At 40.5% G+C, this 21,946-nt stretch overlaps 1 protein-coding gene across 12 annotated transcripts in view; it reads right to left on the bottom strand.

The window, feature by feature from the left end:
• The window catches only part of TACC2 (transforming acidic coiled-coil containing protein 2), a 124,392-nt gene that overhangs the window by 1,855 nt on the left and 100,591 nt on the right, over positions 1 to 21,946 (bottom strand). For 6 of the 12 annotated variants that reach the window (XM_056494411.1, XM_056494412.1, XM_056494414.1 and 3 more), the window contains 10 exons: positions 18,357 to 18,418; positions 17,424 to 17,539; positions 16,492 to 16,663; positions 16,229 to 16,369; positions 15,251 to 15,331; positions 9,967 to 10,110; positions 9,512 to 9,588; positions 5,677 to 5,720; positions 486 to 646; positions 35 to 141 (listed from right to left, as the gene is read on the bottom strand). In XM_056494411.1, the coding sequence (XP_056350386.1) occupies positions 35 to 141; positions 486 to 646; positions 5,677 to 5,720; positions 9,512 to 9,588; positions 9,967 to 10,110; positions 15,251 to 15,331; positions 16,229 to 16,369; positions 16,492 to 16,663; positions 17,424 to 17,539; positions 18,357 to 18,418 (1,105 nt within the window). The remainder of the gene's footprint in view (positions 1 to 34; positions 142 to 485; positions 647 to 5,676; positions 5,721 to 9,511; positions 9,589 to 9,966; positions 10,111 to 15,250; positions 15,332 to 16,228; positions 16,370 to 16,491; positions 16,664 to 17,423; positions 17,540 to 18,356; positions 18,419 to 21,946) is intronic. The other 6 variants (XM_056494413.1, XM_056494415.1, XM_056494417.1 and 3 more) reach the window with 3 other exon arrangements.

The following is a 21,946-nucleotide window of genomic DNA, read 5'->3' as shown; positions in this document are numbered from 1 at the left end:
CCCAAAGTATTCTGGGAATCCAAGGCTCAATTACCTGTCCAGTTTTTCCTCAGCATGTATTTTGAGTGCCTGATACCTCTGCTCTTCCTTCTTCACTCGTGACAAATATTCCTGTGCACATTTCTTCAACACTTCTTCATTCTAAAAGAGAAGATGACATCAAATTTAATCCAAGAGGTTAAAATGCAGGACAGGGATCTGTTTGTGGGAATCACACAGAGCTGTCTGAAGGGCTGCAGTCCAACACTGTCACCCCCACAGAGGCCACCTGAAGGAGAATATACACAATGCAAAGAGCTTTAAAATTTTTTTGTTTGCATTTGATAGCTGGCTGCAATCCTTCACCTGAGGATTATGGTTTGTCATGCAGGACATCAGAATTAGCTGGAAACACAAGTCCAGCCTTCTGTCCAGCAGCACAAAATGTTCTGGTACACAGAATCTGCTCAGCTCTGCTCATTACAGGAGATGTTAACGTGACTCACCTTCCGAAACCCCTCCAGGACTTCTTTCATCTTCTCATATCTCCTGAAAAGATCTGCCAGGGATTTCTCCACTGAGTTCAGATCAGCCAGAGCTTGCTCCTTCTCCACTATGAGCTGCTGAACAGTGTGGTGGGAGACAGATTTCTCTCTCTGTTCATCCTCTGAAAGAAGAGAGGAGTAAGAAAAAGAGAGGTTTTCAGAAGGGTAACAGGAATAAGTCCACTGATTTCACTATCATCTACAGTTTCTACTATACTCTGCCCTATTTGTGTATTAATAAGTTTACAGGATCCAGAAATATCAGATTTATATAAAGACACAAGCCTATTTTGGAAAACAGTTGCTAAATACAGTGATATTTAAATATTTTGATGTTGGGGGAAAATGTGAATGTATCTCTGTACTGATGATTTCTTCACTCTGAACTCAGCTGTTCCTGTGAAAAGGCAGGTGCTGGATTTCCCCTGTTTGTCTGAAAATGGACTAGCTGAAGGAAAGGACATTTATGCACATTCCTAGTACTGGCCTCAAATTACTTGCCATTGCTGATAAATGCCTCTCATCTCCTGGCATCTTCTAATCCTGCACAAACAAGGCACTTTGTTCAATGGAATTCAACTCCAATCTCCCCTTGGAAAAGCAGTGTTTTACCAGTTCTCAGGATTACTGGAACAAGTGGTAGAAAGGAAATCTAACAGTAGACAGACTTCCTAAGTGTAAAAAACTGCAAGAAAACATCTGCCAAGCTCCTCCTGTGTACAGTTAAATTTGAGCCAGGGATGGTGGAAAGAACATAACAGGAATACAAATCCATATGGAGGAGGAATTTTCAAGGGAATTGACCTCATAATAAGTTGGAATATCCATATAACACTGGAAGAAAAGGTCTGGCATTGTCTTCCAAAATGCTCCATCATTTCCTTCACATCCTAAACTATGATTCTTTTGTCCATGTATTAATGGCTACTTTGAATGACACTGAAAGAAAAACCCACCCACAAAACACAGCAGTGTTATATTACTATTTTCCTTGGTTTATGATAGGAACTAAAATAAGGTAAAAAGTTCTCCTGTGGAAAAAGCATGGGGCATTTCACAATGTACAACCTTTCATTTGGGGCTCTGTATATGGAAACATAAAGAACTAAACAAGTTTTGATTTTTTATTTGAATAGAAGATTTCATCTGAATTATTTATAGTGCTAGTCAGCTCCAAAAAATACACATTTTTGCTAGCCTGACCAAGGCCAGAGCAGGGATGATGTCATGCTGTGCATCAGCTCCTGGGCTCCTCTGCTCACCCCTGACAGTGCCTGGCTGGGGCAGAGCCTGACCTGATACATAAGCCTGAGCTTATTTGGCTCTGTGTGATACAAAAGATCAAAAGAATCAGAGAAGTTCTCAGGACCTGCTTGTGTCACCTTTATTTTACTGGTGAACAAACACCTTTGACATGGCAGAGGAGCCCAGAGTCCTGTAATACAACATCACTTGGATGTATTTAACACTTTATTAAAAATAAACATTCTTTTCTATTTTGCTTTCTTAGAGACAACCAGTATTCCTCTGCAATGTCAAAATTAATGTGCTCTCAATTAAAACAAAAAACAATTTGTTGTCTTTTGTTTACTTCTGTAAACCTCAGAGGCTGTCTCCTTATGTTCCAGCACTAGATTTGTTTAATCATGCTGGAGATTACACCCTGCCTAGATAATTCCAAACCCCTCCCTGGCAGGATCCTGCTCTCTGGCAACACTTCTGTCACTGCAACTCCAGGCAGGGCAAGAGATCCCTTTGCAGGATCATCCAAAATACTTCAATATATTTAATGTCACATCCCTACTTTTTGTGACACCTTTGTATGAGGTAATTTAGCAACTTCCTTGTTTGTTTCCAGGGTGATCAGTAAGTTAATAGTTCATATCACACTTCCTCAGAACTGAGCTGCTCCTCTCCCTCCCAGCATGGGAAACTGGGGCAAATGCTACAGAATCACACAATGGTTTGGGTTGGAAAGTACCTTAAAGCTCGTTTAGTCCCACCACCCTGCCATGGGCAGGGACATCTCCCACCTGACCACGTTGCTCCAAGGCTCGTCCAAGTGATGCTCCCAAACCAAAGTGGTTAAATACAAAAAACCACAGAAACTTGGCTGGAGAGGGACTAGAGTTTTATGTGGTATTTTCATAAAATGATAGAATGGTTTGGGTTAGAAGGAACCTTCTAAGACAATGATTTAGTTTCAATAGAATGTGCTGGTAATAGCCTGCCAGTCAAATCTTAGATAAGCGGTTACACATCCTTAATTCTAAATATGTTTATATGTTTTAAATATGTTTAAAAGGTTATGTGATCAAAATATTAGAATCAAATCACTTCCACGTCTGCAACAGACCCTGCCCAGGGTCTGCAACAGTAACAGCAGTATGCTCAGGACTAACACTATCCAAATTGACAGAATCAGAGCAGCACCACGGCAGATCCGCTTTCAGGCTCAGCTCACTACTACTCACATGACTTAATGGGAATGCAGCAAACAGAGAACAAAAGCAAAAGAAACTAAAGATGCAAAATGCTGGTGTGAAAGTTGGTGAAAAGCTTTACTTACCAGGCTTGCCTGTTTTGTTTTTGCAAGCAAATAGCAAGAAGCAACGAAAACGGAAGCAAAATAGAAAAATCGGGAATTGTTAGGAAAGCAGCAAATAAGTAATGCAACAATCTGTAATGCACAAAGCATAACATCTGTTTGTTTTCCACAAGGAGAATTTCATCATGTATTCAAATGCAAAGAATAAGGATACATTTTTATCAGGAAAAAAAAAAAACCAGACCAACATTAGAAAGCTGTCAGTGAAAAGGAACTGGAAAGCCTGGTCTTTCCTCTCCACCACTCCTCAGTGTAAACTAAAAAGTGTTAGGGGTTGAGGCAAGTGTAAGAAAAAAAAGGAAAAAAAAGATAAAGCACCAGTAAAAAAATATGCCAAGAGACACTAAAAAGGGATCTCCACATTGACAGCTTGCAAGCTCTGGCTGCAGAGTGTGGCATGAAGTAATCACAGCAGCTAAGCTGGATAATTTTGGGTTCCATATATGTATGACAGCAAGTATTAAACCTTCCACAGCCCTTGGAATCAAAGGCAATCACAGTTTGCAAAGCACATTTTTCAGTGCCTTTAGAAGCAAACACAGGCAGTCATACACTGTTAATATGGGATATTTTCAGTATTTATTATGCACACACCAGCCTACAAAAATCTCAGCAGGACCTATCAACCTCACTGCATACTCATCAAAGGGATTGGTGAAAATGGTTTATGTGCAGTGCCCTTCTAAAAGGGCTGTATAAATAGTTCAGAAGGGTTAAATGATAAACAGAAACAGCACAGGCACTTCTTCTGTTAAGATGCATATTTGCTTTAGCACTGAGGCATTACTGGGATAACAGGTCACTGAAGTACATGCAAATAACAAACACACACATTTTCCTCCACATGTGGCATTGGGATGAGTGAATTCCTTTATCAGAAGGGACAGCAATTTACAAGAAATGGCATGACAAAGTGGGACAATTAGATAAAAAATTTCCATTAAATGCAGGGAGAAACCTCACATTTAACGTATTACCAGCAGGATTTGCATACTGCTCTAATTAACACAGAAAGGAGGTTTTCTGTGTTGCTGTTGTTGGTTCAGTTCCTTTGCAAATGGACAGCAAATTAAATTATTTACAGTCATAGCCCTTAAAAACTCACCACAGAGCATCTGAGAGGCTCTGATACTCTGAGTATTTACTCATAGTCAATGGCCTAATACTTATTTAACCTTTATTTCTTTGCACCAAGAGGAAATGGCAATGGTGGAATGTACTGTGTACACCAAGGCTGTGCCTCTGCCTCAGGATTCCTATTCTGTATCTTACTGTTGCCCTGCAGTCTCAAAATTTGATTTTTAAAAAAATGTTTCTCAAAAATAGAGTTTATTTATTGTTAACTGTATGCATAGCTTGGGGAAAAAGGGACAGGTCCCTTGTGTGTCCATAGCACTGGCCAGGTTCAGGGTGGAAGCCAAACCAGGGTATGTTTACTGCAAACCAAAGTGAAATAAGTTCTTTGCATAGTCTGGTCACTCCCACTTGAACATCTGCATGATGACAAAGACAGACACCCAGTCAGAAGGCAGCACATTGGCTCACCTGTACATTCAAAAGGCAATGGAGGCATAACACCAGAGAGAATGAAGCCTGGCATATTATTAGTGTTTATTATTAATTAATATATATATATATTTCATTAATTATTTATCATAGTTGTCATTCTCATAAAATTTATTTGCAGGTTCCATTTGAAAGGAGGTTGGGACAAGAAATGCAGGAAGGCAGCAAAAGCACCAAACACTGGTGCTCTTCTGAGCAACTTTCTTCTTGGAGATACCAAAATTCCACTCAGCCATTTGCCTTTCTGGGAAACAGCTCAGGCTGAAGAAGCACAAGGCAGAACAAGCCACTGGTGCTTTCTATAGCCAGACTAATAAAAAGAGCTTTAGAAATCTTACAGGAGGCTTTAAAACCACATCTCAGTGGCCAGGCCTCCTGCACCAAAGAACCACACGAGCCCTGCAGCCTTTGGGTTTGAAGTGCTACTGAGCAAAGAGGTTTTTATTGGTGGGACATGCTGTTAGTAAAGGTGTTTTTTAATCACTGAGAGGCAAAACTTGTCATAATTTAGACTTAAAAGGAGAGCCCTGTGTCAGTAAGTAACTGGGGGGGTGGATTGGGCACTTGTAACCTCCCAGCCGGGATTGGAGTTAATCTTGGTTTTGGTCTGATCGATGCACTTAGAGCAGATAATCCCTGTTGTTGTGAAGAGCTAAGTTTGGGATCTGCCATTAAACAGCTGCAAGCTGAAGCCTTAGGGGTTTTTAGGTCACTGAAAGTCTCTCCTGGAGAAACCCATGAATTTGAACCTGTTTCCTATGGGCCAGTTTGCTGTGCTGCAGAAGGGAAAGCCCTGAGCTTTCTGTGTTACCTGAACTGCCCGGGGGCTGCTGGCTGGGAAACGAGGCCCTGACTTTTCCTTTTCTGGTGTCCTCAGATGCATTCACAATTCCCTGCAGCATCAGCAGATGCAGCCAGCATCAAAATGAAGCCCACAGACTCCAACCAGGGAGTATCTTTCACAGCAGGAACACCTACCTATCATCTGAGCAATCGTCTTCTCATATTCCGAAACTATTTTTCTGTAAGAGGGGAAAAAATAAAAGAAAAACTTTTGGCAAACAACATCATTGCTCATGCTTACTTAGCAAATAACATTATCAGAAACTGAACTGTGGTGTTTTTAAGAGATACAGAACCCCATCACACTTTTACATGTTATTTATTGCCCAAATAACAAATAAAACAGACAATTTTAAAACTGCACCTGATTTTAAACTCTCCATGGAAATAATAAAGGTGAGGGGAAGAAGAGATTGCTTTGAAACAGATTCTGTTTTCTGAAACATCATGATTATAAACATAATCACACTGGCCTAACTCAAAAATTACAAAGAGCCTGATTTTTCCATTACTTTCTCCTCTTTTCTCCAAATTTTTGTCAGCTTATTTTTAATATAAACCTTATAATTGGTAGCAAGTAAATCCAACAAGAGTAGTGTTGGCTATCATCCAAAATGTATCTCACATACTAAATGAATCTTCTCATGATTAAATAATTCACTACCACTTAAAAGAACAAGATCAAAATATTCAACTATGTAGCACAAAATCCATCACATCCCATTTCTCAAATCTGTTTTTAAAGCAGAGGTGGCAAAATGCTACTTTTAAGAGTGTTTTATTTCATATACTCACAGTAGGCTTTGAATTTCCTTCTTGAAAAGAGGTTAGCCAAAATAAGCAGATTAAATGTGATTTAGAAAGATGATCCATCCCTTACCAGAGCCAAATAAAGCTAATGAAATGAGACTAGCTTGATCTGTGCTTTGATTCATGAGCCACGTAGGACCGTCTACAAAAAACAAAATTACCCCACACTTCATCTGAAGTGGATATTCAAAACAGCTCACTGGAGCTGGAATACACCTTTTTTCAGACTGGCTTTCACTTGCTCCATTTTTAGAGCTCTGCTGCAGTTGGTGAGGTTACAGAAAGGATGTGGGAAAAACCTGACATTAAAGTCAGTAAGGGAAGGAGAAACTTGCAGAGTTCCCAAAAACTACCACAAAAACTCCAGAACTGCCTCAAATCTGCATCACAGACAGAGCCCAGAGCCCTGAGAAAGGCACCTGGCCCTAAGGTCAGCAGCTCTCCCCTGCCCTGGTCCTGCAGAGCACTCAGCAGGGGCTCTGCCCCCAAGCACTGGGATTTCTCCTTTCAACCATAAATTACACTTTGGAGAGCAAAGATAACAGCAAGGATTTTGCTCTAAAAGGAAGGGTTTGCTTTCATGTTCAAAGCAGATTACCTCAAAAACCTGCTGTAAGCAATGAGGGTTTTAAAGCTTTGTCATATCCTTGTGCCACGAGGCACCTTTAGGAAGTTTTATCATCCAAGAAAAGGAAGCCAAGGACTCAGGGTGCTCAGGGTAAGGAACACAACATTACAACACTGCAGCACTTCCCAGGGAAGAATTTGCTCCAGATTCATGTCAAAGGCCTCTTTCAGTCAAGCAGCCCAAATAATGGTCATTGCAGCTGAGGAGCCAAAGGATGCTGCCACATCATTCCTCTTTGGGAGGGCACATCTTAATCCAGGCTGACACATTACATAGGCTTCAGTGTTGGCACTTGAGACACTCAGTCTGTTCACTGGCTGCACATTTGTAAGGCACAAAAACACCAGAATCCAGGGCTACAAAGGGTCTCAGAGGTCATCTCCCCTTACAGAGTCATAATTAATCAGACCTCCAAATAACCATAATTAAGTATTTCTTGCCTGCCTCTGGTTAGACTCTTGGATTATGGCAGAGCCCACTGTGGTTCAGCTCTTCGATAGCTCCTGCATTATTAAACCTCATTCTGGCTTCTGTTCTCTGGAGTGGAATTTCCTCCAACTGATCTTTTCCTGGAAATTTAGATTAATTCAGGATATTCCAGCAACAGTATGCAGGACATGGGTACAGGAGCATTGCTTCTGCTTCTCTGGGAAGTGATGCTTTTGTGCTTTCAACTCTAAATAATCCCTTCACTCCCTGCTTATCATTATGTCATATCTCATTGACACATCTCTAATTTACCACACATGGACTGCTTGAACATTTAAACTTCCAAGAGAAATCTTTCTTTGTGCACATATGTGTATTTATCATTTTGTGACAATATTAGCCAGATTTTTTCCTTTCATCCACACGTTCCAGGCATGTGCCTGTAGGAAATCTGGCTTGCTTATTGTGTTTTTTGGGTTTTTTTTTTCAAGTCAGGCTTTATGGAGAGTGGAGAGACACACAAACAAATTACTGTGTGGAAGATGAAGGTGCAGATCTACAGTGTGCCAGCTGCCCTGTGTCTCCCTGGCTCTCCTTGCATGAGGGGAAAGGCTGGCAGTGCCCATTGGCAGCCAGCAGATACAGAACAGACCAAGCACCACACTTGAGTGTGAGCTGCACACTGAGACATTCCTTACAATCCCTCATTTTGTTCCCTCCTTGTTTTGCTCCCTGGGTTTGACTGCTCACAGCCACTCTGCTCTGTTTCTCCTCATTAAGCATTTCAGGGCTTTGTTCCCCATCCCAACAGAGCACAAGGGAGGTGAGAGAACTCAGCTGGGCACTGGGAGGTGGCAAAATAGAAATAAAGAGGCTGCTCTTGCCTTTTGCAGATGCTTCTCTTAAGATGCTTTGGCTCAGAGCCCTGTGCTGCCACTATTCCAATCTGCCATGTGCAATTCCTGGCATCCATGCAAGTGTTTGTGGAGCTCTGCACTGCAGTTCCCTTCTACTCTCCTTCCCTAAGCACAGTTTTCCTGGATATAAGCAATTGCTTATGTAGGTCATCACTAGATACAGAATTTAGCTTTAAATCACTGAAACCCTTCATTTTGGGAAGAAGCTGGCACTAGAACAGAAGGGATTTTAAAGAAAATTCAATCTCAGAAGTAATTATATACATTATTATTTACAGGAGGGATGCTAAAATAATCTGACAGTTTCCTTCTATTTATGAGTTAAGAGGGGGGACCATTTTTTCTCATTTATGAAGGTAGGAAATAAGAAGCTTTAAAGACTCCATGAAGTATTTTACAGATTCTCTTTTGCATTCTCTTTCTCAGATTCAGGTCAATGAGCAGGCCAAGCTCATTGCTTTGTCCTTCTTATGGTCCTACAAACTCAAAAAAGAAAGCAAAGGTGAACCTTTCAACTGACTGAATGGAAGGCATCAGTGCTTCTTTAAACAGCACTGCTCACATCATCCACTACAGGGATTTCGTTGTCATCCTTGCAAGTGGTAGGACCTGGGCTGGAAAGGAAGGTCAAACCATGTTCCAGTAGACAGATATTTAATGTAATAGAAACAGGTTGGCATAGAAATAGAACAGATACAACCAGAACAAACTGAAAAGCTCCAGGTCCTTCTGTCAGCTCTCAAATGCAACAAGAGAGCAAAAGTCAAGAGAACTACTGCTTAACTAAAATCAACCTTAGTGTGTGCAGTAATTAAAAAGGCATATTAGTTCAAAGAAAAAGGTGTAGAATCTCCTTAAAAGCCAACACTTAAGGTCCAGAATGGTTCTTTACAAGAAATGCTTTTCTACAGACACTGGTTTGATTTCTATTGCTGAACAACCTGTTCTGGAGGCAGCCTGTACTACTCCTAACTATCTGCAAACCTGCACATTCTCCCCTACATTCTTTCCTTTTCTCAAACTAAACTACTTGTGAAGAGTGAATTAACACTAGATCAATGCAAAGCCTGAAGTTAAAAATAATGAAGCAAATTCAGCTAAGCAAAACAACTGTATGAACATGGTACTCTGTGTACTACCCACAGGCTGAGATGAGGCTGACAGAGTGATCAAGTTAACAACCCACCTCATTTCCATCACTTCCCTTCTGCTTTCTTCGTATTTCTCTTTCCACTCAGATACTTCCCTTTCCTTGGCCACAATCTGAAACAGAAAACAAAGGGGAAAAACTCCACTGGATTACATCCATTTTTTTATTGCCCTTGCTAGCCACACTAATACAATAAATAGGTTTGTAAAATACATCATTTTATTCCTATTTCAAGTAGCTTACCTTTTTATATAATTATATAGCAATGTCAAAATGCACAGCATACACCTGGGGTTTATTTTTATATCATATCTGCTTTTCACACATGTAAAACAAGCAAAACGTTCAGCGTAGCACCTTTTGCCTAGCGTGGCTGAGGATGGTTCCAAGAACAGACCAAGTGATCACAGCATAAAGCATTTGGGAGAAAACAGGCAAGAAGGGAAGCACAAGGGGCAAGTTTTCCCTTTCCCAACCTGTGGGACAGTTACCTCTGCTCTGGCGAGCCGGAGGGCAGAGTCCAAGTCCTGCTGGGGGTAGAGCAGAGCCGCGGTGCTCTCGGCGTCCGAGGCGCCGATGCGGGAGTACAGTGCACTTTTGGAGATGGAAACATCTGCTGGGATAGCAGCCTCTCTCTGTGTGTTTGGTTTTTTAAATACAAAGAAAAGAACCATTAAATAGAGGTTTAGCTCACGGGTTTTCTGAGTGTGGTGCTAGGGTTAGAGTTCTCTAAATTGCAACAGCGGTAACACTGACAAGGAGCTCTGAATTCAGCAATCATAAAATATATATTTAAGGTCCATAAGAAGCATCAAGAGAAAGAATCATATTACCTTTATAGAGAGAAAATAAAGCCAGCACTTTTCCATCAATATTTTAAGGTCTTAAAAAATGCAATGCTTTTCACCACGACATCCACAAGAAATGCACATCAGCAGAAGGAACCAGATTTGAAGGCAGAAAGCTCATTAAGGGGAATTCTGCTTCCATAAAAATGAATCAAGAAACCAGAAGCAAGAGGACATCTCACTTTCTTAGGCTGGGCCTGTCACTACATGGCATCTACACAAAGAATACCACATAAAAAGTGTGACTATGCAGGTGACACTGCTGCCCCACTGGTGTCCAGCATGCAATTAGTCAGTTAAATGAGGCTTTTTTTGCAGCTGTCAATTTTGCCCAGGTCAGCAGCCCAGATTAAATAGGGGAGAGCAGCATGTGAAATGAGAAGAGCAAAGAACAGGACACTGAGATGCAGGAAATGTCTCACAAACAACTCTCGATGCAAACAACCCAAGCTACAGCACATTAAAACTGAGATTACAAAGGATAGTTCACAGAACCCAGAATGGTTTCAGTTGGAAGAGACCTTGAAGCTCATCCAGTGCCACCCCTGCCATGGGCAGGGACACCTTCCACTGTCCCAGGCTAATCCAAGCCCTGTCCAGCCTGGCCTTGGGCACTTCCAGGGATCCAGAAGCAGCCACAGCTGCTCTGGGCACTGCCAAGTCCCCATCACAAGGGCTGGAGCAGGAGTGGGGAGGAAAGTCAGGCTGATCAATGACTTTTTCCATCCACTGATGGAAATGGATATTCACATCCTGTTTTCTTGGTGTAGCATTTCCTTGCAGCTGAAAAGGGGATATTGTATTTTTCCAGTTTACTTTTATAAAAAAATTTATTCTGTTCCTTCAAGTTCACTAATGCTGTACCTAAGCCTTCAGGCTTTATCTGCAATAATTAAGAATAGTAATGAAGAGTATCTCAATTATTTTTTTGCATAAAAGAGAAAATAACTATTTTCTTGTATTTTGCTGTAAAAGAGGGTGGCATGGTTTTGTTTCAGTTGTTTTGTTTGTATTTTTTTTAAAGAAATTAGCAGAGTCACTCTAGTGCTCTAGTGACTGAAGCACAGAAATGTGAAAGGGAGTAGATAATGTCTGGATCAAGGTTCAGTCCTCATTAATTTCAACATCACATATTCTTGTCTCAACACTGTTAAAGGGAAGTTTGCCAGATGCTTTCCCATAAAACATTCACTTCCTCAGAGCTCTTCTCACACTGCCCTGGATCACAGAAAGTCTCCAAACTGTTAATCTTGTTGTAATCCCTTGGGAATTCTCGTATCACACCTGACTGGAGAACCTGTATTAAAAATTATATACAATGCACACAGGACCAGATGTTCAGGATATCACATCTGTAGAGAACATGAAGAAACACTAACAACATTAGAAGACTAGGCAAGAAAATTTAATTAGAGCAAGAATAATCTAAACAGTACTTACACAATACCTCACTGCATCTTTATTTACAGAAGATTCTCCTAATTTGCTTGGTACTTTTTGTTTTTAAACTTGGGAGTCAATTCACTCTTACTTCTAGGATTTATGGAGCAGACTATCCCATCTCTGCTTTTGCCACCATTAACATGAACACCCAAAATAAGGATCAATTCCAGCAGAATTAGGAGATGCAAGCTCAAACTTGATGGATTTTCCTACCAGCAGAAAAAGCATTCCAATATCTGTCAAAACTGCATAGCCTGTGCTCTGAAAAGTATCTCCCAATGTAAAATAACTATACAGGAAAAAAATACACCTGGGATACCAGCTCAGACACCTCTGTAAATGCATAACAAAAAAAAAAAAAAAAAAAAAAAGGGCTTTAGCCCCTCCTTAATCACAAGACAGGAATAACTGAGAGCTAAAAAAGAGCCATTAGATCATCAAAGCTGTCCTCAAAAGAAAGGCCACCCCTCAGATCGATCTGTTGAACTGCATCTGTCACATTTCAAAAGCCTCCTGCAGCTTAATTTGCTGGATCTCATAAAGAGATTGCTGGAAAATATTCATTATGCCAAGAAGAAATGCAAACTTTTTACAAGCTCATATAAAATCATGTCAAAGTAACTGCTGGGAGGATGACAATTTCTAAAGCAAAAGACATGTAGAGAATTTAAAACATACTTACAGGTATTTTTATATACTGCAGAACATCTCATTAATACAGTTATGTTTTCTCTAGTTCTCTTTGCATTTGAGTAAATTGTACAAAACAATAGCAATAATGACATACAGAACAGCTTAAAATTTCCAAAAATGTCCATAAAATCTCCTGGAATTTTACCACTGAGCAGAAATGCTTGTGGTAGTGGTTCAACCAGTGTTGCCCTAACTCTGGACACACCCTGCACAAGTCACAGCTGGGCTCTCTGGCAGGAGTAAACAGTAAAAGTCATCATGGTTTCACTTCAAAAGCAAATTTTACACAGCTCCTAACTGATGCATCACTCAGTAACTGTTATTTGCTGCCTGAAAAATATTCCTACCCCAGGAAAATAACAGCACCTGATCAACAGGATGATGGTATTACCCAAAATAACCCAATAATAATGCTTTAGCACCTAATTGCTGAGAAGGTAAGCAGTTAATTGGGGTAATAATCAGCACAGGGATTTGTAAGTCACTAAACCTCGCACAGAAAGATTAGAGTCTTCAGGGGAATTACTACAAAATGTAGGTCACCGCAATCTTAGAGTAAATATTTGAGAGCTCAACATGCTTCTCTTCCCAGCACCTTTCACAGAAATCAGATATCTGACCAGAAGGGAAACAAATGCACATCTATTAACCAGCTGCAGTTATCTCGCTTCCAGGAGGTCAGAGAGGAAGAAAATAGAGAAATGGAATGAAAATGAAAACTAGTTTTTATCACAGCAGTTAGAGGAATGTGTGTTTAGCTGAAAATGAGGCTGCCCTTTCCAAGCCCCTGAAATGTTGTCTGGGTGTGCATGGAATGATGGACTCTTTCAATTAATGTGTGAGCAGACAGGTCAGTGCAAGCAAAGTGAGACCTACTTGTGCTTGCAAATACATGGAAAGGCAAGGAAAACCTAAGCAGAAGTTTTCTGCCTGCAAATTTTTGCTAAAATCAATGGCATTGCTGTTTGAAGGAAATAATTCTCCTCTACCACCATGAGAGCCCACAAAGCTGTAATGCACTAATCCCATTTTTGCCCATGCCTTTCCTCTCAGTTTCTATTTTCCTTGGATTCTATCTCAGCATCCTACTCTCCATCACCTCAGCATTCACAGGTTTCTGGACACAAACCCTACTCAAGCTGCACCTACTAAAAAATTACCTCTATTCAATGCAAAAGTATTAATTCACCTCAACACTGGAGGACAGAAATACTTGGCAATGCAGAAGTAGGTGACTGATCCTGCTGTTGTTTAAGTCTGTGACAAGAAATTTGGGAGTGGCCAAATAATTCCCCTCTGCCTGAGAACAAACTGCACATTATTCTCACTCCTAGTGCTAGCACAAAATGCTTCTATTTAATCTTTATTTTAGGTGGCCTAATTTATCGTAGTAAGTGCTTCTGCCTTTATTTATCATCCTGTTCTTGTTACCCATCTAGTCATCGTTTAGCAAGTGTTAAATGCAATTATACAGCCTTCAGGAAAGAACTGAGGCCAGCCATCCAGAAGGGAATTCTGCCAGGAGCATCCAAATTTAAGTCACTGCAGTCATCTGCTGGTTTCTGTTCTACTTAATCCAGGCCATCAGTCACTGTAGGTCACAAGGGGTGTCATCATAGGCTAATTTCACACCAGCAACCTCCTACTGAAATAGCAAAGCTATGCAAGGACAAAAGTCCTTCCCAGCCTAACATGACACTAACATGATCTACAAGCATTGCTGTGCCTGGACCAACGTGGGGCTTTGTCACCATTAATAACTGCTTGGTTAGTCCTTCTAATGAAGACAACAGCATGTTTTTCTTAATTAAATAAAAGACTGTAACCACATACTGTAAAACACTCTTAAATCTGTGAGTAATGTGTTTACCTTAGTGAATGTTAAAAAAAATCTTTACTTTTATGAAGTAGCAACTTAATAACTGATCTTTTAAGCACCAAGAAATTCTACCTGTAGCCAGCTCAAATACTGTTGTGATGCAATGAATTCTAGATGATTTAGGATTGGGCAAAAGACTTGCTGCTGACTTATTAATGTGCAGTACAACAGGACTAAAGTCACTGGAGAAGAACATTTCAGAAGCACTTTCTCTTCATTTGGAATGAAATGTCTCATTGCAGCAGGACACTGCCACCCCCTCAGCATCCCATTCAGCTGATACCCTTTCCCAAGAAAGCCACTAATATTAATGTTTTCTGGCTTTCCAAACACAGTGAGTTCCATGTGCATCCCTACAGCAGTGCAAAGCATCACTCTGAGGCACAACTAGCCAGCATGACCTGGAAGTAGCAATGAAAAAAAGTAAGATTTAGATCTTTATGAATAAAGACATTGTGTTGTGAGGCCTTTTTTCTTTGGGAGTTCTGTAGCCCTTCCAACCCTGCTGCAGTCCCTTTCTTCAGATGCCTGAGGGCAAGGGCAACTGAATTCCTCAATTCCAAACATTAAGGGTCAAAGGAGTCTGACTTCAAGCTGAAAATACCAGCAGAAGACAAAATGTCCTTGTGGCCAAAGCAGGCCTGGTATTCTTCACCACCAATATTTCAGGACAAATCTTGCTTTAGAGAAATGACAAACAGCTACCTGGACTGCAGAATCCATCCCCGTGGAAGGAACGCTGCTGCTGCTTCTTGCCTGTTGTTAATTGGGGTGTGAGTGGGGTGACAGCATTTCTGTGTCAGCTCTGCTGCCAGCATGCTCCTGGTGACCCCAGGGAGCCCCAGGACAAGCAGCACTCGGCTCCCCAGGCTGTGCACACTCACACACACAGGGCAGGCACAAAGCAGGTACCTTGGAGCGCAAAGAGGAGAGGGCAATCTGCCTGGCTAACTTCAGCGCTTCTATCCTCATGGCAGCAAACTCTAGCTCCTCCTGTCCAAGGGTTTGGTGGGGAGGCCCCCCACAGGGAAAAAAAATGGAGTAAGAACATGGTAAAAATGGTTGACATACTCAAAAATGGATTGCTAAATTTTAACGTGTAATTTGGACAATCCCTGGGTGACAAACACCCCGAATTCCTCTCATGGTGATACCAAACACCAGGGCTTGGTTAGTTTTGAGGTAGCTGTACAGACAAATAATTTTTATTAGGTGATCAGTATGAACAATGCTTCATGTGAAATAAATGTTTTCTGAAGCTAAAGCTGTTTAATCACAGACTCCTCTCCTTTCATTTCCATTCTATGTGAATTTATGCTACATGCTGGTCTCAGTTCAACCCTTGCTATTTTAAAATTTGACTGTAAATATTCCAGAAAATATGCCCTGACATACGGAACTGCTCTGCAGATCCATTTGCTTTTCCTAGAAGAAACCATGCCAAATTCTGCATTAGAGAAATTGCAAGGAAAACAAAGCCTGATTTTAATTTCAGCAGAATTAGGTCCTGAATCTCAAAAAATGAGTCTATACATACAGACTTACTAAGGCCAGGTGTCAAGACAACTCTCCACACAACAAGTCCTGTGTTCAAGCTTAAAAAATTTGCTTTAAAAAGGCTTCTGGAAAATACACACAGTAGAGGTACAGGATAGGTGTTGATTAAATTTAAAGTCATGTATTATTTGAATTACGAGTTAAATGAAAATATCTTTGTTCCTCAAGGCTTTGAAAGGGAGAGTTACTTTGGAAAGAATTAAAAAATTATTTTAATTCTTTTCCACATCCCCTCCAAGCCTCCCTCCACCCTTTTCAGATGAGGCAAAGCATTCCCTTGCCTGTGTATGGACAAATAGAAAGAAAAATGGTATTTATAATTCTGCTACAAACCTGAAGTTTTTGAGCAAATACTGGGGGGTTCTTTTCTGCTAGGTCAGGATCTAGATATTCAGGCTGATCACATATTGAGGCTTTCTTAGATATCCTATTGAGAAGAGCATCAGCAGAGACAAAGGAGTCTTCAGGAGATGTCTGAAGGGTAAAGAGGAGGCTGAATAAGCAACAGAGATTTTGCCCAAGTTGTTCGGGCCAAAAGCAAAATGCAAGATTTCTGGAGAAAAATGATTCCCAAACTCTCATCATACAGGACTTACAATTTCAATAGCCTCTGGAGTTGTTCCTAGAGTCATGGGCTCCAGCTCTTTCTGCTTGCCCTTGTCAGAGGACTGTAAATGTGCCTCTTGGCTGGCAGCTAGCACTCGGGAAGCTGGGTGTGGTATTTTCATGCCAGAAGACTGCTGGCCTTCAGGGTCTTCAAAACTTGACCTGCAAAAAGATTGTGTACGTGTTTTCAGGGTGGAGCACAAGGCCTTCACAATTCTGCTTCTGGTAACAGCTGAGCAAGTCCTCTTCATCACTTTCATGTGTATGTGTATATATATAAATATATTTACACACACATTGTTTCAACTCAATTCTACATCATTATATCTCGTAACACTTTGCAATATCCTTTCAAAGCAATGCACCAAAATAAAACCAGTTCCATCAGAAATGTCACATTTCTTCAGTATTTCTCACTTGCCTTTTTACCCCTTTCTCACTGTGACCTACCTCTCTCCCAAAACACAACTCTTACTAACAAGAACAGATGTCCTTGACAAGCAAAATTATTGAAGTAAACACAACTCCCACATCCTGGTCTTATGAATAAGAGCCCTCGTTCAGAAAATGTATCCAGGAAAAGCCAAGTGAAAACCTGCAATTAACAGAAATCTAGATTAATGTGAAAATTACCTCAGTATCTGAGGAAAAACCTTTTAAGTAGGAGGCCACTGTCCTGTAAAACAGTTGCCACTGTGACTGTTTAGTTAGAATGTGAAGGAGAAATACATGTCCTTATTCCATCATGTAACTTGTGTATCTTTGCCCTCTGTTCTCTATCATATGTGTACACAGATGGGAATCTATTTTTATACAAATAACTTGGCAGCACAGAGGCAGAGAGAGGAAGAAGTGCCTGTGTACGTGCTCTGAGGGTCACCCACACCCCTGACACCCTCTTGCATTGCTCACAGTGACCTACCCTGAGCAGGGAGATGTGGAGTCAGACAATCTGATGGGAGGTGATTTCACTGGGCTCTCCTGCTGGGCATCAAACATTAGGTACAAGGACTGCTTCTTCGGGGTGCTATCATCCTGCTGGCAACAGGGAAAGAGAAACTCATTAAGCAATTCAACCATTCTCCATTAAAGTTAATTCAGGTCACTGAAGCCTCCAGTGAGCAAATGAGTTGACAGAAAACTAATAATACTGGGTTGTAATGCTGATACTGAGATGGACCCTTCCAGGAAGAAACTATTAAAGAAAAAACTAAACAGTTCACTCTTTGCAATTGCTCCTCTTCTCCCAGTTTGGGGTTAATCAGATGCCTGGTTCTGTCAGGCAGGAGGCATCCCTTGGCTGAGAGTGTTACTAAAATATCCACTGAATATTCTCACTAGTTTAAGCACCACATGCCTGATTTTCCTAATGTCTCCAGTGGATATCCCCTCATTGGATCCAGCTGAGTTATCAAATCCATGATTAAAAAGAAGGTGAAACAAGTGATAATGTACAGCACTGCATTCCAGACTTCACACCAATTCTGTTTTTCTCCTGATTCCCTCCAGCCTCTTCAATGTTTTACTCCCAGTTTCTTAAACAGTTCAGCAGTTGGTGTAGACAGCTCTGCACTCTGCACTGCTGGAAATACTGATTGACTTTGAATCTCCAGAAATAACTACTGCGATGCTAGCTTAGAAATAAAATCATAGAAATGGAACAAGCTCTACAAGACACAGGACAACAAAGCACAGGCAATTTAGCCCTGTTATGCCAATTTCAAGGAGCTGGTTTTGCAAATCTGCTGCAGGCACATTATAATTAATTTAAAGGGTGGTGAGGCTGAGGGCATTATCAGGATAGTATATTATGACAAGGGAATGCAAATGAATGGAAATGGAGGTGAGAACTTACAGGCACAGAGGAGCCTATTTTCTCCATATATTCTATTTCATATGAGTTGCCACATTCCAATTCTGCAACAGAAACAAAAAAAAATAGGGGTGTTAATACATGCCATGACATGGGTTTTTTCTCAGAAGTAAATGAGAGTTCTTCTCATTGCTCAATACTTTCCAAGGACATATTAAAAATAGAAAATACAGAGAGAAAGTAAAAGGTGCATTAATATTCACTCATTTTCAACAATAAACCTGACACATTTCAGGCAAATCACCTTGCCAGAAAAAAATTCAGCTTTTTAATTTGCCCCAGGGACCAGAATATTAAGAAAGTTTCAGAGTAATTCAGAGCACAGACAACTTTCCCTTATAATGTTATCCTATCACAGAAAACACATTGTTTTCAATAAATGGCAATGCTGATGCCAATTTATTTCAAAAAATATTTTAACAGCTGTTGAGAAAAATTAATTTCTATTTTTTCATGTTGATCACACTCTTAATTCAGAACAAATATTAAAGAAAAAGATACCTAAAATACCTGAATGCTCATGAACCAGGTGTGAGACACCAGCCCAGCTTACTGGGTTGTTCTCACATTTTGTTTTCAGAGAGAGTCTAAGGCAGGAAGATTTATAAAGATTTACAAAAAAAATCTAAAATTTAATAAAAATGCAAATCTTTACTGCTTCTCTGCTTCTAATCTCCCAGTTACACTGGAGAGAATAACCAGCATTTCTTCCCAGTCCATGGTCACCCAGTAGCTGGTACAGAATCAGAGAGATCTAACACAGGAAAAGAGATCATACCTTCTTCACTAAAATAAAAGCAAACTTCCTACAATGACAACTTAATTTAACAATTAAAAGCATAATTAATTTGCCCAAATGCTGTACTTTGTTCTGTTTCCATGACTTAATTCAATAAACCACTTGCATAATTTGATTTCCACTATAAATAAATCCCAAGGAAATGCACACTAGCATTTGCATTATGATAAAGTCGTGCTAAAATCCTTCTAGATTTGGGTAGCTTTTGAAAAGTAGGGCTTGCATTAGGAAGATGATAACCACCATTAAAATGCTTGATGTTTAAAAACAAATAACCCTGAAGATAATCTCTTGCCTGTTTTGTTGATTAAAAAACTTTTAAGAGGGTTTAGGGTGATTTTACAATGCTTGATTTTTTTTTTAGCAATAAAAAGCACTGGGCAAGGACTGTAATTCCACAAGTTACATATTTTGTCAACCAACCACTGAAGAGGAAGAGCCACAAACCTTCAGACCTGGCAGGGGATATTCACAGTAAAAGTTGAGTGAAGAGAAAGCTGTAATAGCAGGCTTCTCACATTTAAATTCCTAGTATCATATGTTTTTAATGGTAATAGGGAGCTAGGCAAGATGGACAACCTCCTGGTGTCAGATACCAGCAATATCATTTCTCATTCACTTCTCCTCCCAGTGAAAGCAAAACCCAAACTGGAAGGATGAATTCAACCCCCCTACAAGGAGCTGGACTGCAGGACAAAGCTTGAAATCCCAGGTAACAGCAGCAAGTGTTTAAAAACTGCCTCTCAGTATCCCATTTATGCACAGAGAGCCCAGTGAGGTGCACCAGGAGCCTTTATGGAGCAGCTTTATGCTCCAGAGAACAATCCCTGAGTGTCCAGGCAGGCTCAGGGACAGCAGACGTGCCAGCACTGTCCTCTGCTGGCACAGCCACAGGGATCCTCCACCTGCCTGCAGCACTGCCAGCAGCTCTGCAATCCCAACCCAAACTGACTGCTGGGACAACACAGATTTAACTTCACTGCTGACAAAAAGAAAAAAAAAAAAAAAAAAAAAAAGGCAGGACACAGATGGAAACAGTCCAAGTAGAAACAAAAGGAATAACATGGCTGGCTAAACACAGTTTGTTTCGTCTCACTGCTCTCAGGAGTCTCCAGCATAATTCTTCTCTCTCCTCTCCTCCTCCCAGACATCATCTTCCCCACAAAATCTTAGGCTCTGGTTATCTCTAGACATTCAAAATCAGAAAAGCCCAGGATATCCCATGAAGCAAGATAGTTATCTTTTATAGACACGTACAACAGACTTACTAAGTGATGTCCTCCAACTCCTCCTACAAATAGCTGCAAGATTACATCAGAATTTTCTGCTAATAATTATGGCTTATTTCGGGTCTGTGCAACAGGAAAATGGCAGCAGTGCCTGGAACAGATGAGGGCTGGATGCACTGACTGACTCAGGAGCTGGGCTGGATCTCTACAGAAGCAGTATTAGGTTACAGGGTAACACACGGGTGTCTGGGAGAGGTAAAAATATCTACACTGGGAAATAACACTCAAATTACTCAGAAATTTCTCAAAGCTGCAGGAGCAAGACTGTCAAGGGAAAAAATTATTATTTTTAAGAGATGTGAAATGCGGAAGTATTGTTGATTATAATGAGTGTGTAATCTGAAACCCCGCCTGTACCATGCAGCACACATGAGACAAGACAATTACCATTTAATTAGGAGCTTTGCTCACTTTCTTCTACCCACTTTGAAAGCTAAAATGATTGTTTCAGAATGTCTCTCACTATTCTTTGTTCCATTTTTTCCATATAGTTTCCATTTTCCCAGATTTAGGGGGGGCTAATTTTCTAAAAAGTGTTTCTTTAAGTTATTTTTTAAATACAAATACAAATACAGAGAAATCAATGTCTAACATTTATGATTAGACAATAAAGCCAAATGAATTCATCCAGACTGAAATATCTGTTTAGATACTCAACAGATTTCCAAAAAGCCTAGGGCACACAAGCACATGCATATGAACAAAAGCACTGTGATTGTTGTTGCTTTTTGATGTCAAACACCTTGACCTAAAAGTTTAGCAGTTCTTAATCAGGAATAAATTTAGACCCAACCTAAAATGGCATAAAGTAGATTTAATGGTAGACTGGATCAGGGACTGAAAGGTTGGGGGGAAAAAATTAATTCAGACCAAGAAGAAAAAGTTAAAGCCAAGTTAAACTCAATCATGCTTCCCACCCACAAAGATGAACATCTGCCTTTGGAGCAGATGTTGCAAAGCAGAATTCCCTCTGGTAGCCCCAAGGAAGGCCACACACAAATTTTCTTAATTCTGTCTCTTCCAAATTTCACAGACCTGGAATGACAGTTCTCTAAACAGAAACCTCCAGCTTTAGCTCTCAACTGCTCATAGGAAGGTATGGCAGGAAAAACTTTAACAGGCTGATCTAGTAGGGAATTTTATCTGGAAATATGAATGACAACTATCTCATAGAGGGGATAACCTGGATACTTTTATGTATGAAGATACTTGGAGGTCAGGAAGCTGGAAGAGAGATGGCATGGTATGGGTATTAATGCAATACCCATTTGAGCAGAATTTTAACATGAGACCTTTCCCCATGCAGGTTAAGGAAAAGGCTCAGGCAGAATCAGCAGTTCAGTGACTCTGGAGCAGTATCAGACCCTATTCTCCTGTGAAGGCACTTAGAAAAACAAACACACAAAGGAAGTAAAAGCCCTTCTCTGAAGGGCCCTGATTTCCCTTTAAGCATCTTTTCTTTCCTGAAAACTCAAGGCTGGACT

Source organism: Oenanthe melanoleuca, chromosome 6, assembly GCF_029582105.1.
Source record: "Oenanthe melanoleuca isolate GR-GAL-2019-014 chromosome 6, OMel1.0, whole genome shotgun sequence".
Taxonomy (NCBI): Eukaryota; Metazoa; Chordata; class Aves; order Passeriformes; family Muscicapidae; genus Oenanthe; species Oenanthe melanoleuca.
Note: the sequence above shows the minus strand (reverse complement) of the source record. Positions and strands in the feature narration are given on the sequence as shown.